General features: G+C 48.5%; 1 protein-coding gene across 1 annotated transcript in view; it reads left to right on the plus strand.

The window, feature by feature from the left end:
- The window catches only part of plxna3 (plexin A3), a 234,280-nt gene that overhangs the window by 52,728 nt on the left and 159,052 nt on the right, over positions 1–22,500 (plus strand). The window contains exon 4 of the mRNA XM_063208712.1: positions 21,263–21,403. Coding sequence (XP_063064782.1) covers positions 21,263–21,403 — 141 coding nt within the window. The remainder of the gene's footprint in view (positions 1–21,262; positions 21,404–22,500) is intronic.

A 22,500-nucleotide genomic window follows, 5' to 3' on the forward strand; every position in this document is an offset into this window, starting at 1 on the left:
TCCTGAATACCATGTTAATGCTGGAATCTTTGTGGCATTATGTATAGAAAGCTTATAAAGAAACCATTACTGAGATTTCGGAAGAATTGTATTTGAGCTTCCTGTCTGGTAGCAGTGTGTATATGTGTAAGTGACGCACACACACACACACACACACACACACACACACACACACACACACACACACACACACACACACACACACACACACACACACACACACACACACACACACACACACACACACACACACAGCAAGCCCCTGCAGCTGCGTGTCGCTTCTTTAAATAGACCACCGTGTCAGAGGAACACCTGTTCCTTTTGGAAACACGAGCAGAGCGTGCCAGAGGCTGCCACTCCAAAAATGAGTTGACATAAGTGATGATAATCCGCCAGCATATAATGCCCGTACGTACCGCACGCCTAACAGTGTGGGCTTTCTTTGACCTGGAGCTAGCAAGTTGAACGCATATGCGTGTGTGCTGCTTGCTCGGGTTGGGGTACCAGGAAGTAGGTAGCTGTGTTTTAAGAAGGCTTAGCGGGCGAGACACGGCTGATGAATGGCTTGAAAGGTGTCTCTTTTTTTCTTTCTTTCTTTTCTTTCCCCCTCTGTCGTCTTTTTGTTCTTTCTAATTCCCCAAATTTCAAAGGGAACATTTCAAGAGGTGAAATGGGCCATTGTGTGTGGGATGTGTGTGTATGGTACACGTGTGTTTTTTTTAAATTCCCTCAGATCAAAGTATGTTCGCCTTGTCCTCTGTTGAAGTCAAACCCCCACCTCATTTAAATTATTTATTGTGTGCAAGATTCAGGTGGGGCTCTCTAATTTATTTCTTCAAAGCCCTATCTTGTGTCGTTGGTGGTCGCCCGGCGGTGGAGAATGCTTGCGTTTGCGTGTTGAAAACTCAAAAGCAAGAGACTGGAGACAAGATACTGGAGGGGTTGGGAAGCTGGCATGAGGAAACAAAGTGGTACGCTGTCCCTGGCCCAGAGACAGAGAGGGGCCCCAGAATTAGGTCCTCATTTTACTGTATGTATTGAGTGGGGGAGTGTTTTACGAGACATTGTCCTAGGCCCGACCACAGCTGACAGCAGACCTGCTTGAGAAAACTCTGATGCCTGAGCTGCAGGGAAGAAGTGAACGCTGAAGGCTTTCAAACACAGATCATGTAATCCATCCACCCACCACTGCATGTGTCCATCACAAGACATCCACCTCCAACCAACATCCAACATCCAGACATTGGCTAATGAGACGTTGTGGCTCTTTGTGGGGTTTTTTTCCTACTTCTTTTTATTATTTTCCTGCATCGCCCCGAAAGGCTGCAACTGTGGCGTTGTGTGGCATCGGATTTCCAAAATGGTGACAAGATAAGTCTCGGAAGCCTGCCCTTGCTCTGCGTGTGTCCGTCACAGCTCACTCCGAGGCTTAGCGGGCTCTCTTGGCATGTGAAGTACTCTTCGGAGGCCTGCGCTCCCCGTGCTGTACGGAGCCAGGCTCCCTGACCTTGCTAACTAACCCAAATGCCCTCGGAATCCCAGCTATCTCCCTCCCCACTGGAAGCGCTGCGAAACACATGGGGGGGGGATAGCGTAGGTTAAACGCATTGTTTAGATACGCTTAAAGGATGGGGCAACGTTCCATTTCATTATTACATATCAGTGCATAGCCATACACAGGCATGGTAATTGTCTACACTATGTCGAAGCAAGAAGGTCAAACTCATTTGGATGCCTGTAAAGGTCATAGTTTCGCTCCATGAGGACTTCTAGCTCCTTAGAGCTCCTAGTTTAAAAAAAATGTTTTGCGATTATTATTGATATGATTATTGTTTTTTTTCTGTTTTTCCGCTCACCTTGGTAGTTTGATCCGCGGTGTATCTTCGTAAGCAATAAACACATAAATATAGTATAGCATTTGACTGCTGGAGCGGGGAGAAATGGAGGTGTATGAAGACCACCAGGTGACTTGAGTCCTGTGGCGTTCAGATGGAGAGAGAGCGGGCAGGGTGTGGAGAGAGATTGTGAAAGAAAGAAACAGAAAGAAAGGAGAAAGGCAAAGAGAGAGAGAGAGAGAGAGAGAGCTAAGCCACACTCTGAGCTTTTAGTGTGTAATTTAGGAGCCGCAAGACCCCTGGTGTAAAATAGCCATTATCACCTCCCGCTAGCTCACTCACACAGAGAGGCTGCAGGGCTAGGGGGCTTGGGCAGCACAGCTCTTCTCTTCTCTTCCCCTCTCCTCCTCTTTCTTTCCCTCTTTTCTCTCCTCCCATTCTTTCCTCTCCTCTTCTCGCTTCTTTCTTCCCGCCTCTCCTTTCTTCTCTCTTCCTTTCATCTGCTCTCCTCTTCTGCTCTGTGGTCTCTTCAACCATCCTCGTCTGTTTTGCTTTCCTCTCTTCCCTCCTCCACTGTCATCCTCTCTCATCTACCTTTCCCTTCCCTCCCTCCGATCCTCTCCAATCCTTTCCTCTCCTACCTCCCCCTCCTCCCCCCTACCCTCCTCTCCTCTCCTCTCTTCTCCTCCCCTCTCCTCTCCTCTGCTCTCCCTCCCTCTCTCCTACCACACCTCTCCTCGTCACAGCGTCACGCTGCACTGAAGCGGAGAGGCAGGCCACCATGGGAGGGCCGCCAGGGGGGGATGGGGGCTGGAGGTAGATGTGGAGGTGGAGGTGGAGGCGATGGGATGTCGGCCTTATTAGTGTTTCGAGCCAGGTGTTGCTGCTCGTGAAGCCAGTCGTTGTGGTGCCCATGGGGGCGCTGGGCTCAGGGCTGGGGGTTGAGACTGGCGTTGGAGTGGAAGGGGGTGAAGGGGGTGGGAGTGCTGCTTTGTTGATGGAGAGACTGGGAGTGGTCATTGGGAAGAAGGAGAGAGAGAGAGAGAGAGAGAGAGAGAGAGAGAGAGAGAGAGAGAGAGAGAGAGAGAGAGGAGAGAGAGAGGAGAGAGAGAGAGAGAGAGAGAGAGAGAGAGAGAGAGAGAGAGAGGAGAGAGAGAGAGAGAGAGAGGAGAGAGGAGAGAGAGAGAGAGAGAGAGAGAGAGAGAGAGAGAGAGAGAGAGAGAGAGAATAGGTGGGAGGGAGTGCCGTTTGGTTGATGGTTGGGGAGCAATAGAGACGAGAGATGGAGAGAGAGAGAGGGTGAGAGAGAGGGAGGGAGGGAGGGAGATGGAGAGAGAGCAAGAGAGAGATGGGGCTGTGTCGATGCTTAGAGAAAGAGAGAGAGAGAGAAAGACAGAGACAAGAGATGGGGGGAGAGAGAGAGAAATAGAGACAAGAGATGGGGAGAGAGAGAGAAAGAGTGGAGGAGGGGCGGGGGCTTTGGGGACAGAGGGGAGCGTTGTCTCTAGTGTGGGGGCTTATCAGGTGACAGGGGTAGAAGAGGCCCTCGCGTGGAGCCTGTCAGCAGCTGGCCACTGACAAGGCACCAGACTTGTGTGTGTGTGTGTCTGTGTGGTTGTGGTGGTGTTGGTGTGTGTGTGGGGGTGTGGGTGGGAGAGAGTGAGTGGGAGTGGTTTTTTTTTTTTTCAAGGGAAGGTATCGATAAAGTGGACATGCTGTTTTTTGTGTTAGGATCTCCCTGCCACTCTCCACAAACGACTTGTTCTGTGCCTCCTTTGAGCAAAAGGCAGCATGATCAAAGACTGCTGACCGAGGCATTCACTCACAAGACACGTTTTACACACACACACACACACACACACACACACACACACACACACACACACACACACACACACACACACACACACACACACACACACACACACACACACACACACACACACACACACACACACACACACACACACACACACACACAGGGAAAAAGCTATCATGCATAGCTGGATACTGGGCTTTCTGTTACATTTGTCACTTCTCTGGTGAAAATCTAGCTTGTAATAGACACATTTCAGCCTGTTAAGAGTTCAGATATAGAGGTTGGATGGAAAATGTATTAGTTTCTTAAAAGGAAAATGTGTTGTCGTAAACGTCCATGTAAATCCAGGCCACCTGCTTTGCTTTTCGTCAAACTGGAAGGAGAAGAACGACCCAAGACATGCGTCTGTTTAATATGAGACCTGACATATTTAAAACGCTCCCTTTGCACTGTCCTGTCCTTTTCCATCCATGACTGCCTGTTTGGGCTGAGGAGCAAGCACGGACAGGGCGAGAGGGAGAGCGAGAGAGAGAGGGAGAGAGAGAAAGAGCGACCCTGTAAAACCTCAAGTCATCTCCTCCTAGCTGGACTGAATTAGATCACAAGGCCCTTCCAGATGGCTCAAATTTAATTATTCGGCGCAGGGAAACCTATTCGGGTCAGCCACAAATATATAGGGTTGAGTTGGAAATTGTGTATATACTGTGGGATGAATGTGTGTGTGTGTATGTGTGCGTGTGTGTGTGTGTGTTTTTATTGCAAGCCTTCCTGAAGGTCATGGGTTTTGCGAGGAGGTTGGGTACATGCGCTGGCTGCAGAGGTGGAGGAGAGGAGAAGAGAGGAGGTTAGGAGGAGAAAGATCATTTTCTGGGAAGGGCAGCCCGGGTCGTTGGCCCCTTCCAAAGATATTGTTTTAACTGGGATGGCATGTCGGGACAATAGGGGCGTTAATTCACTCAGGCCGTCTTCTGCTATCCGTGAAAAGGCTGCAAAGTGACACCGCCGCCAGTGAAAATGGGGAAGGATATATGGCCAGGAGACAGTTATGTGAGAAGACACTAGGGATGGCACAAACCGCACCGAAAACCGAAACCGTACAATTCACACACATACCGAACCGAACCGTGCAATCCATCGCAAACCGCAATTCATGTACTGCCCACAAAAATATGTAAAACAGAGATTCTAGGAGTATATCTGATTAAAACATTAGCGTATAAGACCAAATCAGAGGATGACACAATTAAAATCACACCATTTTCACATTATAAGCCTATACAAACCATATGTAGGATATTTAGTGATAAGTCCGATTCTATTAGCCAGTGCACCATTTATCATGAACTGAAAAAAAAAGAACCGTAGAGAACCGAAAACCGTGACCTTGACACCGCGATATGAACCGAACCGTGAATTTTGTGAACCGTACCACCCCTAGAAGACACACACACACACATGCACACACACACACACACACACACACACACACACACACACACACACACACACACACACACACACACACACACACACACACACACACACACACACAAGGTGTGCACACACAAGGTGCACACACGCATGCACACACACTCACACAAGTTTCATACATACAAGGTACACGCACACGCACACGCACACGCACACGCACGCACGCACGTCAGTGCTGGAGGGATTTGAGGTTCCATGTGAAGATAAACAGTCAGAGGCGCACGGTCACACCACATGGGGCAAGGCTTCCCTGGGAGGGACAGGTTTTCAGGGATCGTAGGTGGATAGCACACACACACACACACACACACACACACACACACACACACACACACACACACACACACACACACACACACACACACACACACACACACACACACACACACACACACACACACACACACACACACTTCAGTCCTCCCTGGGACAGGTTTTGAGGGCTGCTGGTAGTGGTACACACACACACATACACACACACACGGTAGTTCTCCCTGGGACCGGTTTTCAGGGCTGCTGGTTGGGTGGCAGGGTGGTTCAGGACTGCTGCAGGTAGAGGGGTAAAGATGTGCTGTTCAGGCTGTCGAGGTGGGAGATGGGAATGGGAAGTGGTGATGGGTGGTTGGGTGGATGGTAAGGTATGGGGAGTAGGGGGGGTGGGCTGAGATAAGCTACAGAGTTAAAAGAGTCTCTTCAAAAGCCCCCTGAGTGTTCGCTATCAGGCCCGAGGAATGGGACCGCTTTTCTGTCGTAACTCTCCAAAGTTCCTTGTCTGCTTGTCTGGCTGCCTCAAAGCAACAGCAGAGGAAGCAGCAGCAGCAGTGGTGCAGTCTTTAACTGATTTGGCTTGACGAGCTACAGTACTGCCCTCCCCACACACTGTACACTGTATGTGTTTTGTTTTGTTTTTTTACAGAGAGTCTGTCTGTCCCCACTGTATTGTAAGAGAAAAGTAAAAAGTTTTCTTCCTGGAGGTGTCGAGCGCTGAAGTTTAGAAAAATTGACTCTGCCTCTATGGCTAACAAGAGAGAAACACTAACGTCTGGTCGCGATGTAGTCCGGCTTACAACCAGGCTAATGTCATACGTCATCACTCACAAACACTACCTCTGTTGTTTGCTAATGGGTTCGACAACATCCTGCCGCAGAGCCATGTCATTAGAACCAAAGGCAGACTGTAGAAAGGCAAAACGAAATGAGAACCATGCCCATAGAACCAAAAGGCACCCTCTATGTACAACATGAAAGGAATTACTAGTAGCTGGTTTAACAGGCTGGTATGGCGTGGCAGGGGGACCATGCTGGGTTGTGCTAGCATTGGCATGCTGTGCTGGCCCAGTCCAGAGCCCAAATGACCAAAATGCATGGAATTCCAGCCCATGTAACGTTAGACTGCGGAGTTTAGTAAGCAAGAGGAAGTGGAGAGAGACGGAGACACCTGGGCTCCCTCATACTGGACTAATGGCTTTGTGAAGCGCGTCAAGTTTCAGCTGCTCGCTCGCACACTCGTTAGCTCACTAGCTCGCTCCCTCTCACCCGGCTAAACAAAATAAACATAATGAACCATTCATTTTAATCAGTCTGCGGTAATTTGCTGCTTAAAGCAAACAAGGGGAAGGTTTCTCCAGTCCGCTCACTTGTTCGCTTGCTCGCACGTCTATTGAAGCTAGTGTTGTGCGAACCAGTAAATCAATAAATTGGTATCGTCGAGAGAGGGAAAAAAATGGGTTTGAAAATACAGAAGACTCGTTACCGTTTGATGGATAGTGCGCTAATGGGGCTGGTAATGGTCTAATTAGGGTGAGGCCTTGTCTGTCTGTACAATGAGGAAATGGCCAGTGTGTGTAAAGAAATGTAAATAATCCAGTAGTGTTATGGAGGGAAATCACTAATAATTAGCGGCAAAATCTGAGATGGTCTTTTTAGTGAGCCAAGAAAGTGTTTTTTGTTCCTTTTACATAAAGGAGCAGTATGGATAAACCTTGGAAAGAACAGTGAGTAGGGCTATTATTAAGGCCTGTTAAAGCATAGCCCGTGGTGCTCAAGTCTTCTTCGGCGTAAAGAAAGTTTCTTTGGAGCATTTTCTTGAAGGTGTTCATAAAGACAAGTGGCTGCAGAAATGAGATGGTGGTACTTTTGGTGTTTTCGTTTTGTTGTACTGCCTTGAGGTGCTTTTAAAATGCCATTTCCAGAGGGACTTAGTAATCTGTCTCGACAGTCCCTCGGTGTGTTTGTCTCTGTCTAGCTTTCCTCTGTGTTTCTCTGTCTCAGTTTCTGTGTTTCTGTTTGTCTGTCTTCATCTTGCTCTCTTTCTCTGTTGCTCTGTCTGCCTGTCTGTCTCGTTCCCTCTCTTCCTCCTCCTCTCTCTGTTTCTCTGTCTGCCTGTCTGTCTCGTTCCCTCTTTTCCTCCTCCTCTCTCTGTTTCTCTGTCTGCCTCTCTCTCGCTCTCTCTCGCTCTCTCTCTATCGCTCTCTCTCTCTCGCTCTCTCTCTCTCTCTCTCTCTCTCTCTCTCTCTGCCTCCATATCTCTCTGTAATTCTCTAACACACTGTATTGCAGTTCAAGACTGTGCTCCATTGCTCCCAGCCAGAAGGACACACTTCAGACGGGCGTCTTGCCTGTAATTGTGTTTACTCTCAAACACCGTGACATAATTATTGTTTGTCTTGCCCATGCACTGTACTCCACAGCCGAATGTAATGACCCAAAAGTTGACTCAGCTCCATGAGGTGTACGGGATGAGATAGTGGATAGTGGATAGGAGATGGGATGAGATGAGATCAGATGAGCGACAGATAAACGGATAGTTTCTGCTTTTCTTTTTTTTTCTTTCTTTTCGCGCGCATAAGGATCATCCCTGTGCCAGCTGCCAAGCACATGCCGTTTGTTTGATCTACTTAATCGTTACTGCATTACACACACACACACACACACACACACACACACACACACACACACACACACACACACACACACACACACACACACACACACACACACACACACACACACACTAGTATCACACTAGTATAAGCCTTAAGATATCCTCTCTACTTGGGTGCGTGTGTGAAAACAAGCCACTTAACCCAGTGATGTGAGTTAGACAGATTCATTAACGCATGAGTCTTCATTGTCACCACATTGTGGTGTCATCCCTGTTATGCTTCCCCATCAAAGTTACTATGTCCCCCTTCACTTGTAATTATGAAACTGCTCTGAAAGAAGCACTTAACATAGCTTATCAGGGACGGTATGGTGCCATTACCACTCTCCCCCTCCCCCCTCCTCAAGACATTGATGTAGGCATGGTTCCTCTTTCTTCTCCTAATTAGGTTTAGTGGTAAACATACTTTGGGAGCAGTTGCGCCTTCAGACAGCTGAATGCCGTTGCGTTTGATGAATGTGGGTGCTTTTCTGGAGCAGTCTGACATGCAGGCTGACTGGCAGTGGAGTAAAGACCAAAGAAAACATCAGTCAAGCGGGCCGTATACAATTGCGACATGTTATGTTTTGTGTGTGAATTTCCTGTCCATTTCCCCCCCCTAGCCCCTTACAATCTTTTGTTTCTTCTCAAGGTCATTGAAGTTAAGATGAAGTGGACCTCCTGGTTTTGTCTTTTTTTCTTTCGCTTTCTCAAGACGAGAACTTCCTTAAATCTGTTCTCACCAGTGTTTTTGTTGAGACTCCCCTCAACTCTATTACTGTGACAAAAAGTTGTCATTGATTTCCGTTTTCTTTTTTTCCCACCTCCTCTCTCCCCGGTGGCAGCATCAACCGAAAATGCAGTGAAGATGTGGACGCAGCTTCTTTTTAAAATGTATTACCACCGCCCCACAACCACCCCCATGCACTCCTCTATTCTCTTTACATAAAAATAATGTCAGACAAGGTTAACTGCATCAGTGGTGGCATTTACCTTGCTGAGGAATGGCCAACCTCCGCTCTCCTGACATGACCGCTCTCGGTCCACTGTCGTCGACTGGGGGGGAGGGGGGGAGATTGTCTCCACCACTTGACAACATGCCAACACCAGAGAAGCGGTTGCCGACGGTTACAGCGGTCGCAGGGCCACGCCCCCGGGCCGTGAGGATGCGCTAAACCAACATGCAATTTCCTGCCGAATTAATGCCGGCATTAAGTGCAGTTCCGTGTTCGTTCGAGGCCCCCGGCCCCTAGCCGAGTACTTGCACCTGGTCGGGCGACGTGGAGGTTAATTGGCTTAAGGTGGATTTTTTTTTTGTAGGAGCCTCTACAGGGGTCGTTGGCAAGCGTTCCTGCCCTGCTGGGGCCGTGTGGAGGGGATGGAGTGTGATGCGGGGTGGGGTTGGGGGTGGTAATGGTGTCGTGATGGTAGTGTTTGGGCTCTGCTCTTCTTAGCACTCCTCTCTCTCTCTTCTTTTCTCTCTGTATCCCTGTATCCCCACTTCCTTCTCTCCATCACTCTGTCCCGCCTTCTCTCCCTCTGTATCCCTGTATCTCTACTTCCCTCTCTCTATCCCTCTATCTCTCCTTTTCTCCCTATCACTCCCTCTGCTTGCTCTCTTCTCTCCTTCGCACCTACATCATACCCCCCTCCAACTCCCTGCCTTCCCCTATCCAACCCCCTCCCCGGGCTCCCATGCTGACAGTCCCCTGGCTCATGCCCAACACCTGGGCAGCCAAGGATGCCGGCTGGGGAGGGAGGGAGGGAGGGAGGGAATGCAGGGGAGGGTTGCGGTGGTGGAGGCTGGGTGGTGATGGTGGTGGAGGAGGCTGTTGGGGGTAGTGGTGGAGGGTGGAGGTGGGGAGCGGGGAGCTGGCCATGATCAGTGGAGCCTGACTGCCCGCTCGCTCGGCGCTTCCCTGACAGCAGTTCTGGACCGCTAACATTCCCGCGGCGCAGCACAGCGCTCCGGACCTACTCTCGCTTGTGTGTGACAGGCTCTCCGAGGCCTGAGCTGAATCCTCAAAGCCTCCCGGGTCAGCCCGGAAGGGCGGAGTGGATTGATCTGACAAGAGGCAGAGGCATAGAGAGAGTAGTGTTTGTGTGTTTGTGTGTGTGTGTGTGTGTGTGTGTGTGTGTGTGTGTGTGTGTGTGTGTGTGTGTGTGTGTGTGTGTGTGTGTGTGTGTGTGTGTGTGTGTGTGTGTGTGTGTGTGTGTGTGTGTGTGCTTGTGTGTGTGTGTGCTTGTGTGTGTGTGTGCGTGTGTGTGTGCGCGTGTGTGTGTGTGCGCGTGTGTGTGTGTGTGCGCGTGTGTGTGTGTGCGCGTGTGTGTGTGTGCGCGTGTGTGTGTGTGTGTTTGTGTGTGTGTGTGTGTGTGTGTGTGTGTGTGTGTGTGTGTGTTTGTGTGTGTGTGCGCATGTGTGTGTGCGCGTGTGTGTGCGCGTGTGTGCGTGTGTGTGTTTCTGCACCCGCCATACAGAGAAGGTGTGTTTTGGGGAGAGAATGTTTATTTGTGTGTGACCGAGAGAGAGCGAATGTTTGTGTGTGACTTGTGAGTTTGTGTGAGAGAAAGAATGTTTGTGTGTGTGACTGGCTGAGTGTGAGTGTTTGTGAGCCTGTCCCTCAAGAGGGCTTAAGGGGGGGTGATGTTTACTTGCTGTCTTGTGTTGCTGTTTTTGACGCCTCCCCTTGTGTGTCTATTTTTAGCATATCTTCTTGCCAAGTGAGACTTGCACTGTATTTTTGTGTGTGAGTGTGTGTGTGTGTGCGTGTTTGTGTGTGCACTCATGGTCCCCATAGGATTACCAGTGCATTTAGCAAAAACAAAAGCATGGTAAGCAGAAAATGGCCACTTTCGCTAATCAGCGTCCATCGACTGGGATTGATTTGAACATCAAACCTGGGCAGGATGGGTCACGGTGTGTCTTGCTATTTAATTACTGACATGGACATTCATTACCCTGGCTCCACTTGGTCATCCACCGCTAGCAGGGCCTCTGGCAGCTTTGGCTGGGGCCCAGGACAGTCATCTGGAAGGGCCCCTCTTCCTCCCCAATGCATACAATTTAATGAGGGTCCAAGGAGGGTCTGGGCGCCCCCTCTCTGTTTGCCCGGGACAACTGACCCCTTTGTTCCCCCCTGTGGGTTTCCCTGACAACTAGCGTTATCCTAAACATCTCCCCCTCATGGAAGGTAAAGCATTACAGGAAACAAGTAAGACTTCATTGGATTCATGTAGTTCTGTGAGACCACTGCCATTTTTTTAATGCAATATTACCAGGAGGCCACCAGGGGCCAGATTGGATTTAAAGCATTCAGGTCTACCTTTTGCAGCTGGCCCTAAATTCAATAACAGGACATGTCTGTATTGATGAGTAAAAAAGCTTTTGTCTGTGTGTGTGTCTGTGTGTGTCCTCTGTGTCTCTGTGTATGTCTGTGTTTGTGTGTCTGTGTGTGTCTGTGTGTGTGTCTGTGTGTGTAGATGTGACTTCCTGTGGCACTGTTTCTCGGACAGATGCATGACTGCCCACCATGACCGCACACACACACACACACACACACACACACACACACACACACACACACACACACACACACACACACACACACACACACACACACACACACACACACACACACACACTCCTTCCCTCGCTAATTCAGCTAAACCCCTGATGTCACTTTTCCAGATCCCCGGCACCCCACCTCCATCCTCCTCCACCCCACCCCCATCCCCCAACCGACCGCCTGTCCTCCAGATCTCCATTTTGGCTGGTGGGTAAAGCCTGCCTCGCTAGCCAACCAACCGGCTGCAATTGTTGACAATGGAGCTCAGGTTGAGCTTGGGCCAGCGCGAAAATCCGTGATGTCTTAATGCCTCGTATTTTCAACTGTCTCGCATAGTTAATCACCGCAAGACTCTTTCTTTTGGGTTGAAGATTTGGCAACAGTTGCAAGCACGCAGAGAAAAGAACGAGAGAAAGGGAGGAAGGCAGAGAGGGCGAAAGGGAATGCGAGAGAGATGGAGAGATGAAGAGAGAGAAAGAGGAAGAGAGTTCAGGGGAGAGAAAGCGGAGAGGTCTTGTTGGCGAGGAAAAGAGAGTTGGTCAGAATGCTGGGTTGGCTACGGGTGTTGGACCGCTGCGTCTCCTGGACCGCACTCTCGTCTGGTCTGGTCTTCTCTGCTGCTCTCGCATTTCCTCCCCTTTCTTGCTCAATGAATGGAGGAGTGTGGGAGAGTTAGTCAAACTATTTGATGAAGGAGAGAGGCAGAGGGAGAGAGAAGTACAGACAGAGAGAGAGAAAGAGCAGGAGAGGGAGAGCGCGAGAGAGACTGGCCGAGAGACGGAGCGAGAGACGGAGCGAAAGAGAGAGAGCAAGCCTTAGACTCCAGGGAAACTGACATAACCCTGAGTTTGAAAAAAAAGAGAGAGAATGTTTTTGCTGGCACGAAGCTGACGGCAACACCCCTGACTTGCTCTAAGAGTTTTAGGATAAATATTTATGACCTCCGAGTGAAACGGCACAATGGCTTTCTCGCTTCTCACAGTTTGAAACAGTTGATCACACCTCCTTGTAGTGCCTGATGCCAACAGCGGTGTTAAAAAACATTGAAAGGGTGAACGAATGGAGATGTGTTTTTTTCTTTCTTTCTTGTTTTTTTTCATTGTTTCGTTCGCCAACCCGAGGACATGTCGTGCAATTTAAAATGCAGTGCCGATCTGGTGGGTGCGCTCACCCTTTGACTTGTCAGTCAGCCAGTTTTGTTAGCGCTGATCATTACAATTGTTACAAGTCAAATAACCCCAAATTAATTTCGAGCTGCTGTGAGTGTGAGTGGGAAGCAGTGCAGTAAGTGGTTGTCTTTTTTTTGTTCCACACTCACACACTAAATCTTTGGCTTTTTTTTAACAAAATTAATTTAAAATAAAATTCAATTGGACAAAAATCCTCATTTAAAATGCATTAGGTTGGCTTGCCCTTAAGCTCTGGTGGTCACTAGGCCAGTTCAGACACACACACACACGCACATGCACATACCCATGAGCACACACACACACACACACACACACACACACACACACACACACACACACACACACACACACACACACACACACACACACACACACACACACACACACACACACACACACACACACACACACACACACACACACACACACACACACACACACATCCCTCAGACACAACACCTCTCTTTGTTGACTCAGGGTTCAGGGAGCACGGCAGGGTCAGAGGCCGAGGAATTTTCTAGAAACACAGCCAGAGGGGCTCAGAGTGTGGATCAAGAGGGCTTTTTTTTGTTGGGGGAAGAAAAGCAAAAAAGGGGGTTTTAGTGGCAGTGATTGGGGAAATAGCAGTTTTGTTCCTTTTGACTGGAGGTCGGAAAAGACCTTGCCTTGGTGTGTATGGTTATGTGTGTGCCCATGCGTGTAAGCTCGTCTGTGTGCGCGTATGTGTGTGCGTGTGCCCATGTGTGTATGGTCGTGTGTGTGTGTGTGTGTGTGTGTGTGTGCGTGTATGTGTGTGTGTGCGCGCGTATGTGTGTGTGTGCGCCTATGTGTGTGTGTGTGCGCATATATGTGTGTGTGTGCGTGTATGTGTGTGCCCATGTGTGTATGCTCGTATGTGTGTGCACGTGTGCGCGTGTGTGCAATGCATTGGTCCGTATAAGAGGTGGTTCCTCTCACTGGGACAAAGAGCAGGTGTTGATTCTCTGGAGGCCACCTCGGCCTGTCAGGGAAGCAGGCTCCTCCACTCCCGTTCTCTTTCCTGTTTCGGCTCCCGTGCCATGCGGTGCGTTTGAGGTGGATCTGGGAGGGAAAGGGGGATAAGGAGTCCTAATTGAATTACTTCCCCTTTGTCAGGTTCCTGGGGTGCTCCGCTTTGTCTCCCGTGCTCTCCTAAGAGGATACATTTGCTGCACCAAGGATTTGACCTCATTTTTTTTTACTAAAGCGACCACTAGGACTCTTCACTACACTTTCTTTCTTTCTTCCTTTTTTCTCTTCTCCTCCTCTTTTCCTTCCCTCTTTTCTCCCCGCTTTCCCTTTAAAATAGATTCGACCTGCACACACAAAATGGCAGCCCCCTGTGTTTCTTTGAGACGAATGTTATCCAGAATGAGGGGGGGGGGCAGTCCACAAGGCCCCCTTGTTGTGTGTCCGTTAGATGTTTGATGAAGATGCTAACCCCGCTTCAATGTATCATGGCAAGGTTTTTTTGTCATCCCCCACCTCTCCCCTTCTCTTTCTTTCTTTCTCTCTGGTTCTCTTTTTTTTGTAATGTCCTTATCGCTGGAAAATATCCTCTCATTTACTTGCACTTAATCCGGCTGGAGCTGTGGGGAGGAGAAGGGTGCCTGAGGCCTAAGGCAGTGACAGATCTTTGGCAGCAGGCTCCCCCAGAGAAACCTGGCAGGGGCTTGCCTGGAACCTTGCTGTTATTGTTTCATGTGTTTCGTTCTTTTTTTTCTTTTTCTCTCTTTTTTTTAGTTCTTTTTTGGGGGGGGTCTCTCTTAATCACAAACAGCTAGAGAACAATGTGTTGGAAGTGACTTAGGCGTCTTTGTAGCAGTAAGAAGGGAGGCACAGCACTGCACTGCTTCTGTGAAACAATTAGCAATGAGGAAAAAATCGTGTTGTGAGGCATTTTAAAGTTTTTCTTCTGTCTTGTGTGTGTGTGTGAGTGTGTTGTACAGATGGTCAAGTGTGAACACGTGTGTGCATTTTTGTGTGTGTGCGTGCGTGCGTGCGTGCGTGTGTGTGTGTGCGTGCGTGCGTGCGTGCGTGGAGAAAGAGTGAGTCCACATAAAGCTGATGAGTCCTGAAAATGTTGTGTCATTTGTCAGGGTGTGGAAAGTGCTGTTTCGCAGCCCAGTCCTGTTGGGTATAAAAGAATGCGCATTAATAATAGATGGCAGAGAACATATCGCATAGCTTCATCTGGGCTTGTTTCCTGTGATTTCTTAATGCTCTGTGAAAACGTAGAATTTAATAGAAGATCATTGCGATTAAAGGGAAATATTACCCTCAGTTGCCCCAATGAAAACAGAAAAGGTTGGACGACGAATTGAGTTTTGATGCGAGAACACTTTTTTTTTAATGTCACAGCCATTTATGGTGATATGAAGTTTTGAATTTTTTTATATTCTCCTAATGCGGTGGGTTCTGTGTGTTTACTGTAAATGGACTTAACCTCTTACACAATGTCCACAGCAGTGCTTCTGTCAAAAACACGTCTTAGTAAGTTCTTTTTTTTTTACTTGGGGAGAACAATGCTATTTCTTTTGACATTGCTGTTGATTTCCTGAGATGGAAAGTACATTTTTCTCTCTCTCAACCCTTCTCTCTCTCTCTCTCTCTCTCTCTCTCTCTCTCTCTCTCTCTCTCTCTCTCTCTCTCTCTCTCTCCATCTCTCTCTGCCCGTGTCAAATGTCACTGTGAGATTTCCCATTTATCTTACTAGTCATGAAGGGAGATGGTGTTTCCTCTTCTCTTTCACTCTCCCAGTCTGTCATCCTCTCACTCTTGGCCCCGTTGCTGTTATTTTGTCATTTGACTGATGGATGGTCGCCGTCTGGACCGGTGCAATACATCCACCAGCAGGGCCGCTGACACATTTGACAAGGGCGCGGGACAAACTCATCCTAAAATGCCCCCATTCTCAATACATGCTATTTTAATGGGGTCCCAATCCCCACTCCCTGGGTCCTGGACGACTGACCCCGTTTGTCCCCTCCTCTTGGCAGACCTGTCCACCAGTGACTCTCTAACGCTCAAGACGTCAACAACAAGGGGCTTAGCCAACAGTCCAGTTTCAGTTTTTGGAGCCTCCTGGAAAGCATTTCAGACCACCTTGTACTAATTTAAAGCACAAAAACATTCTTCCCATTGCTTTTTGAGGGCCATGGATATGTTTGATTGCGGTGCGAAGAGATCAAAGACGGCCCCTGAATAATAGTTAATCTGTGTTCAAGTGTTACCTAATACGTTGTTCAGCCCCCTAATACTTTGTGCTCATTTTTCAAGATGGACGCGGTATTTATGCGTCAGCATGTTAGAAATCACTTAAGCTCAGGGTTTTTGCTTTCAGTTTATTTCCCCAAAAAGTTGGCTTCAGGGCTACTTCATGATTTGCAGCCTTGTTTGTCCCGAGAGCTCATGCCCCAATACCTCAGAATTGTCAGACTCCAAGAAGAGCGAATGCGCCAGTAGTTTTTGGGGCAAACTAATGAACTCAGCCACAGTTTATAGGTGGGTGTGGTGGTGATGAGGATGGTGTGTCGCGGTCAATTCTCTGGGGTCCTCAAAGCTGAGTACCTGCCAGCAAAAGGGGACCTGTCCAATCGATGAGATATTTCAAAAAAACATGTTACCAGTACAAAAAGGGAGCTGAGTAGGCCTCCTTGTCCCTCCTTTAGTCCGCTTGTCATAGGCCTTAATTTCCCGCCTCTCTCCTCTCTGATCGATGAGGGGAAAAATGGGGGGCGCAATCAAGCTGTCAAGGCCCTCGCTCGCTTCCAGGCTCCTCGAGCCTGCCACAGTGGCCAGCAGGTTAATTAGCGGATAGATGGGCACTCTCCACTACCTTGGCATGGCTTGAGACGGAGGAGGAGAGTGAGGGAGACGAGGGAGGAGAGGAGAGGGGAAGAAGGGGAGGAGGAGGAGGAGGGGAGGAGGGGGAAAGTAATATTTATCTGAATTCCAATTACCCCTCATCGTAGCTGTTTGATGTTGTCAAGAGGTCAACTCCCTCAGTAGGCTGAGCAAGCACTCTGCATATCTAACACTCAGCTACTGTCAGGATGCTCCCTGCCATATATATATATACACAGTGCATGTGCACTTTTCATCCTCTTCTCCTTTCCTCCCTCCCTTCTCCCTTCACCCCTGCCTCCCTCCCGCCTCCCTTCATCCCTCCCTCAGTTTCCTCAAATCACTATGCACTCTCTCCTGCCTTTCACTTTCTCTCTTTCTTTTGTGTGCAATTGCTCTGTCTTTCTCTCCATGCATCTCTCTCCTTCCCTACCTCAGTGGTGCATCCCTGCAAAGTCCATTTAAATCCTTAGCAGAGCTGCTGGCATCCAGAAAAATTCTGTTTCGAATGCCATTCATTCATTCATTCTCTCTCTCTCTCTCTCTCTCTCTCTCTCTCTCTCTCTCTCTCTCTGTCTCTCTGTCTCTCTCTCGCTCTCTCTCTCTCTCTCTCTCTCTCTCTCTCTCTCTCTGTCTCTCTCTCTCTGTCTCTCTCTCTCTCTCTCTCTCTCTCTCTCTCTCTCTCTCTCTCTCTCTGTCTCTCTCTCTCTCTCTCTCTCTCTCTCGTCTGTCCCCCCACCCTCTCTCTCTGGGAAAACTTGGAGTATCAGGTCACATTTTGAGAGCATGCAAGGCTTCTCGGTCAGTGTGAAAAAAACATGCTCCCAGGAACCACACTGTACTGTAGCTGCTGCTGATATCCATCATTCTCTCTGCCCGGAATTCGGGCTCTGTCCACTTCCAGAATTCAAGGGCATTTATAACGTTGAGAGAATACTTTAGTGTTGTCTGTGAAGGGTGTTTTTGCTGAATGCTTCAGGCAGCATCATGGTATTTACGGTACAGAATGGCTTGCCACTAATTGCTGGCTACGGTTCTGCAGTCACTCAATCGAGTGTCTAATTTTCGCTGTGAAGAGAGCAGTACCCATAGGAATGTATCAGTGTATCGTTTTTGACTGATTTTTAGTTTCCAGAATATTTTATATACTGTAATTCAATCATGATGTTCATTGATTTATGTGTTCCTTTTCTATGGCCTGGCCATGGTATTGCTTGCAGACACCAGCCACATTAACCTATGCCAGTACATCCATACATGGATGTTTCTTGGACCTGTCGGAAGCTCAACCTAAGAAGGGATCAATTATGACCCTTAAGACCGTGCTTTGATGGCTTGTCAACCTCACAGTCTCTGGCTTTCGTCAATACTCTGAGCTCCTTTTTCCTCTGCACAGTCGCAACGCACATACAAGTGTTTACCTTTTCTGTTTAGACTTGCCAAAATGCCAGACACCTGCCTCGTAAGTGGGAAGTGTTTCCACAAGTGGGTCATGTTGACTGCTCGACATGTATTGCTCAGGCTTCCTTAAGGTCTGTTGCATTTGGTGAAATAGCTGATGGTGTCTAGTGGTCTAGATGGGTTTGGTAAAGCAGAGATCCTCAGTAATATGTTTAGCTCAGAGTTGAAGTGAGAGATAGTTGAGAAAATGCAATGCTGTGTGAATGTACATAATTTATTATGCAGGAAGTAAATGCCTGGCACTTTTTCTTCCCTTCACAACTGCTGAGTATTTTGCAAAACAGCAGAGCTATTAGACTATTCAACATATCTTCATTTCACTTTGTCTTTATTTGATCCCAGCTTTCTGGATCGAATTTTGCAATCACTAAGAATATCAGCATAGCAAAGCGAAGAAACAAAAATGCCCCAGGGTGCCAACGACAAGCATTTCCATTTCTGCTCTTCCTCTCCTCTCTTCTCCTCACCTCCTGTCCTTTCCTCTCTCACTCCTCTACTCCTCTCCTCCCCCTCTCTCCTCTCCTCTTGTGTGAACACATTCTACTGTCTCTTGCTTCCTCCTCCTCCTCTTGCCTCTCTCTCCTCTCCTGCTATTCAGTCTCAACCTCTTTTTGTAAACACATGCATTTTAATACTAGCATGGCACCAGCACCATGACCAAACATGCAGGCAGCCAAAATGCTCCCCTCGCTACATCCACCTCCTCTCCTCTATCCACCTCTATCATCCGCTCTCCTCCTTTTCTCTCTCCTCTCTCCACCCTCTGCGCTCTCCTCCTCTCCTCCTCTCCTCCTCTCCTCCTCCTCTCATCTCCATTCCTCTATCCTCACCTCTTGTGTAAACAAATGAATTTTAATGCTACCGTAGCATGGCACCAGTACCACAACCATCCACCACAAAAACATGCAGGCAGGGAAGCAGCCGGGTGGTGGGTGGATGGCTGTGTCACCACAGCTGGTGGCACTCCGATCCACAAAACTGTAGACAATGGCGGCATCATATTTCAGGCCCCGGCCTATCGCTGCCTGTGGCTGCATTCCTCGTCCCGCCGGCCACCGGCCACCAGCCACCGGCCCTGCTGGCTTGAGGAGGCACACGCCGACTTGGCCAGTGGCTTGTGACACCCAATATGGTAGCCCTCGACTAATTGATGCCACCTTGTCAACACTAATTACTGGGAGTGCGGCGACGAGCGAGGCAGCTAATTAACGGACTAACGATGTTTGTCACTTCAGACCGACCCAGATATTTAAGAGGGAGTCAGAGAGGGAGACAGAGATAGAGAAATAGTCGCCCCCTCCTCACATCTGCTGTTCTGTGATTTTTTTTTATTATTATTTGTGCCTGATATCATTTGCCTTTCTTTCTCTCCGTCTTTGCATGTTTCCTTTACTGTATGTCTGTGTTGCCAGCCTTTTCTTTTTGCCCTTGGTGATGGGGTGATGTGTGTTTTTCAGTAGCTGCACATTAATTCGGTTTTACTCTACCAGGCTACCATTCATCGTCTCATGTCATTTTTTCTTGTCAGGTATGATTAGGCCTCTGGAACATGCAGTCACCTATTTCTCACTCTCGATGGCTGTGCCCCCAAACACACATGCACATGCACATACCCATGAGCACATGCACGTGCACACACACACACACACACACACACACACACACACACACACACACATACACACATACACACACACACACACACACACACACACACACACACACATACACACACACACACACACACACACACACACACACACACACACACACACACACACACACACACACACACACACGTGCACATACTCATCTCATCAGCTCATGTATCAACATACACATTCTCTTTTCACACACACACACACACACACACACACACACACACACACACACACACACACACACACACACACACACACACACACACACACACACACACACACACACACACACACACACATTGAGTGGAATATAGGAGGAGGGGTGGGGAGCAAGAGAAGGTGTGTGTGTGCGCGCGTGTGTGTGTGTGTGTGTGTGCGCGCGCTGCCATGAAACTGTAACGGCGGTTGTCAGTGGTGTGCCGTATTTCCACCCAATCACATCAAAAGATTTTTTGATTTTGACATTTTTAGAACTCTTTTTACTGAGCAAGCTCTGTGCTCTAATTATCAGTGTGAGAAAACAGAGGAGGTGGTAATGATGTAGCAGTGGGGGGCTGTGTGTGTGTGTGCGTGTGTGCGTGTGTGCGTGCGTGCGTGTGTGCGTGCGTGCGTGCGTGCATGCGTGCGTGCGTTCATGAGATAGCGTGTGTGCGCTTATGATCTTGTGTGTATCTGTCTGTTTTAAGAAGTGTGATTGTGTGTGTGTTTGCGTGTGTGTGTGCTTACGTTCATGAGATATGTGTGTGTGCTTATGATCATGTGTGTTTGTGTGTATCTGTCTGTTTTAAGAAGTGTGATTGTGTGTGTGTGTGTGTGTGTGTGTGTGTGAGTGCATGCACATGTGCGTGTGTGTGCATGTACAGCGTAATTGTGTGTGTGTGTGTGTATGTGTGGTTATAGTGTCATTAAATTGTAATTGATTTTGTTTTCTCCCCTATCTTGTGTTAGCTTGCCGATCCAAATCCCCCAGCCCACCCCCCACCTCATACCCCCACCACCACACCACCACACTGCAGCAGCCCCTGTCTCGCACACTCATAATTCCTCTGAATTTTTTTTCCACCTTATCTAGGTCAGGGAAAAGATCTCACTGAGTTTGCAGTGAATTGGGGAATTATTCTTCCGTATGTACCTAGCATATTGCTGCCTGTAAGAAGCAGTCAGGGAAAAAATAAAGACGTGTGGCCCATTTTTAAACTGTATCTAAAAGCAGAACAAGTTTATTTTGCACCGTGCCTGCCGACACACGTGACGTGCCTCTGCGTGTGTGTTTGTTTATATTCCGTGCAAATGTTTTGTTGTGCTTTGTTTTGTTTTTGTGTCGTGTGAAAGTGCGTTCGCCATATCTCATATTTTGTACTTTTTCTCTCTTCCCTTTCTCTCTCTCTCTCTCTCTCTCTATCTCTCTCTCACCCTCTCTCTCTGCCTCTCTCTCTCTTCCTCCTCTACCAGATCCGAGTGGATGGCATTCCTCCAGCATCCCAGAGTGCTTTGCTGTATGAGACGGTGACCGTATCTGAAGGCCATCCCATCCTGCGGGATATGGTGTTCAGCCCGGATTATCAGCACATCTACCTACTGAGCGACAAACAGGTGAGCGAGGAGAGCACACCGTTGGCCAGCACCGGTGTCACAGAGCGTCACAAAACATTTGACACGAATCAGTGGAAAAGGCCAGGCGAGTGTTGAGGACGTGGACGTGGAGGGATATTTTTGGAGGATAGGTTGGGCTTTTTTGCACATTGAAGTGTTTGACCAGAGTATCTCTTACATGCCGGTTGGCTGCAGGGCAGGCTCCCTCCGGCTGAAAATTCCAAAGCCTTGATGTAACGGCAGAATCATCTTTCTCGATGTGTTCGCATTGCACGTTAACTGATTTACGCACCGGGACATTTGCTTCTCGTTTGTTTCTGAGTTATTCATGACGTGTGAGAAAGAAAGAGCCCCCCCCAAAAAAACAACATTTGTTCGGCATTGCATTGCACTGCGAGGACCAATCGTAGCAGAATAAAGATACATTTTTCTCAAGGGGGAATTGAATGGGACACCACATTCAACAGTCAGCTTTGTTTTGGTGGGGGTGGGAGAGGTGTGGGTGCTTTAGAAACCGGAATTTGGGTGATGTTGTTTTAACATCTGCAAGACAGGAAGATGGAATATGAAGCACTAGTGCTCTGCTGTGCCGCTGCCTCGCCGCCGTCTTTGAATGGCGAGGCCCCAGCTGGCTCTCGTAACAAGAAAATAAGAAATGAAGGGGAAGTATCTCCATCGAGAGCGCTGCGCGGCAGGAAAACACAGACTTGTATGAGGGTGCATTGTGACTGTGAAGACGGAAGGAGAGAGAGGGAGAAAGAGAGAGAGAGGCTGGGGGAGATGAGGTGTAGGGGTTGGTGGAGGTTAAGACGGTGGCCCAATGCAGCTGAGAGGAGAAAAGACTTCCACATACTGTAGTACAGCTGTGAAGAAACATAGAATGAATGTAGAATGAATGCTCTCTCTCTCTCTCTCTCTCTCTCTCTCTCTCTCTCTCTCTCTCTCTCTCTCTCCACCCCCAACCTCCCCTCCCCAACTCCCGGTCCTCCAAACCCCTTCAAACAGCTCCAAAGTTTCGCGCTCATGCAGAGAATGGCAAGATTAATATGAAAATTGCCATCTTTGTGAGACTCGCACGATACAAGTGGGGCTGACAT

Source organism: Engraulis encrasicolus, chromosome 10 (genome assembly GCF_034702125.1).
Source record: "Engraulis encrasicolus isolate BLACKSEA-1 chromosome 10, IST_EnEncr_1.0, whole genome shotgun sequence".
In the NCBI taxonomy this organism is placed as follows: domain Eukaryota; kingdom Metazoa; phylum Chordata; class Actinopteri; order Clupeiformes; family Engraulidae; genus Engraulis; species Engraulis encrasicolus.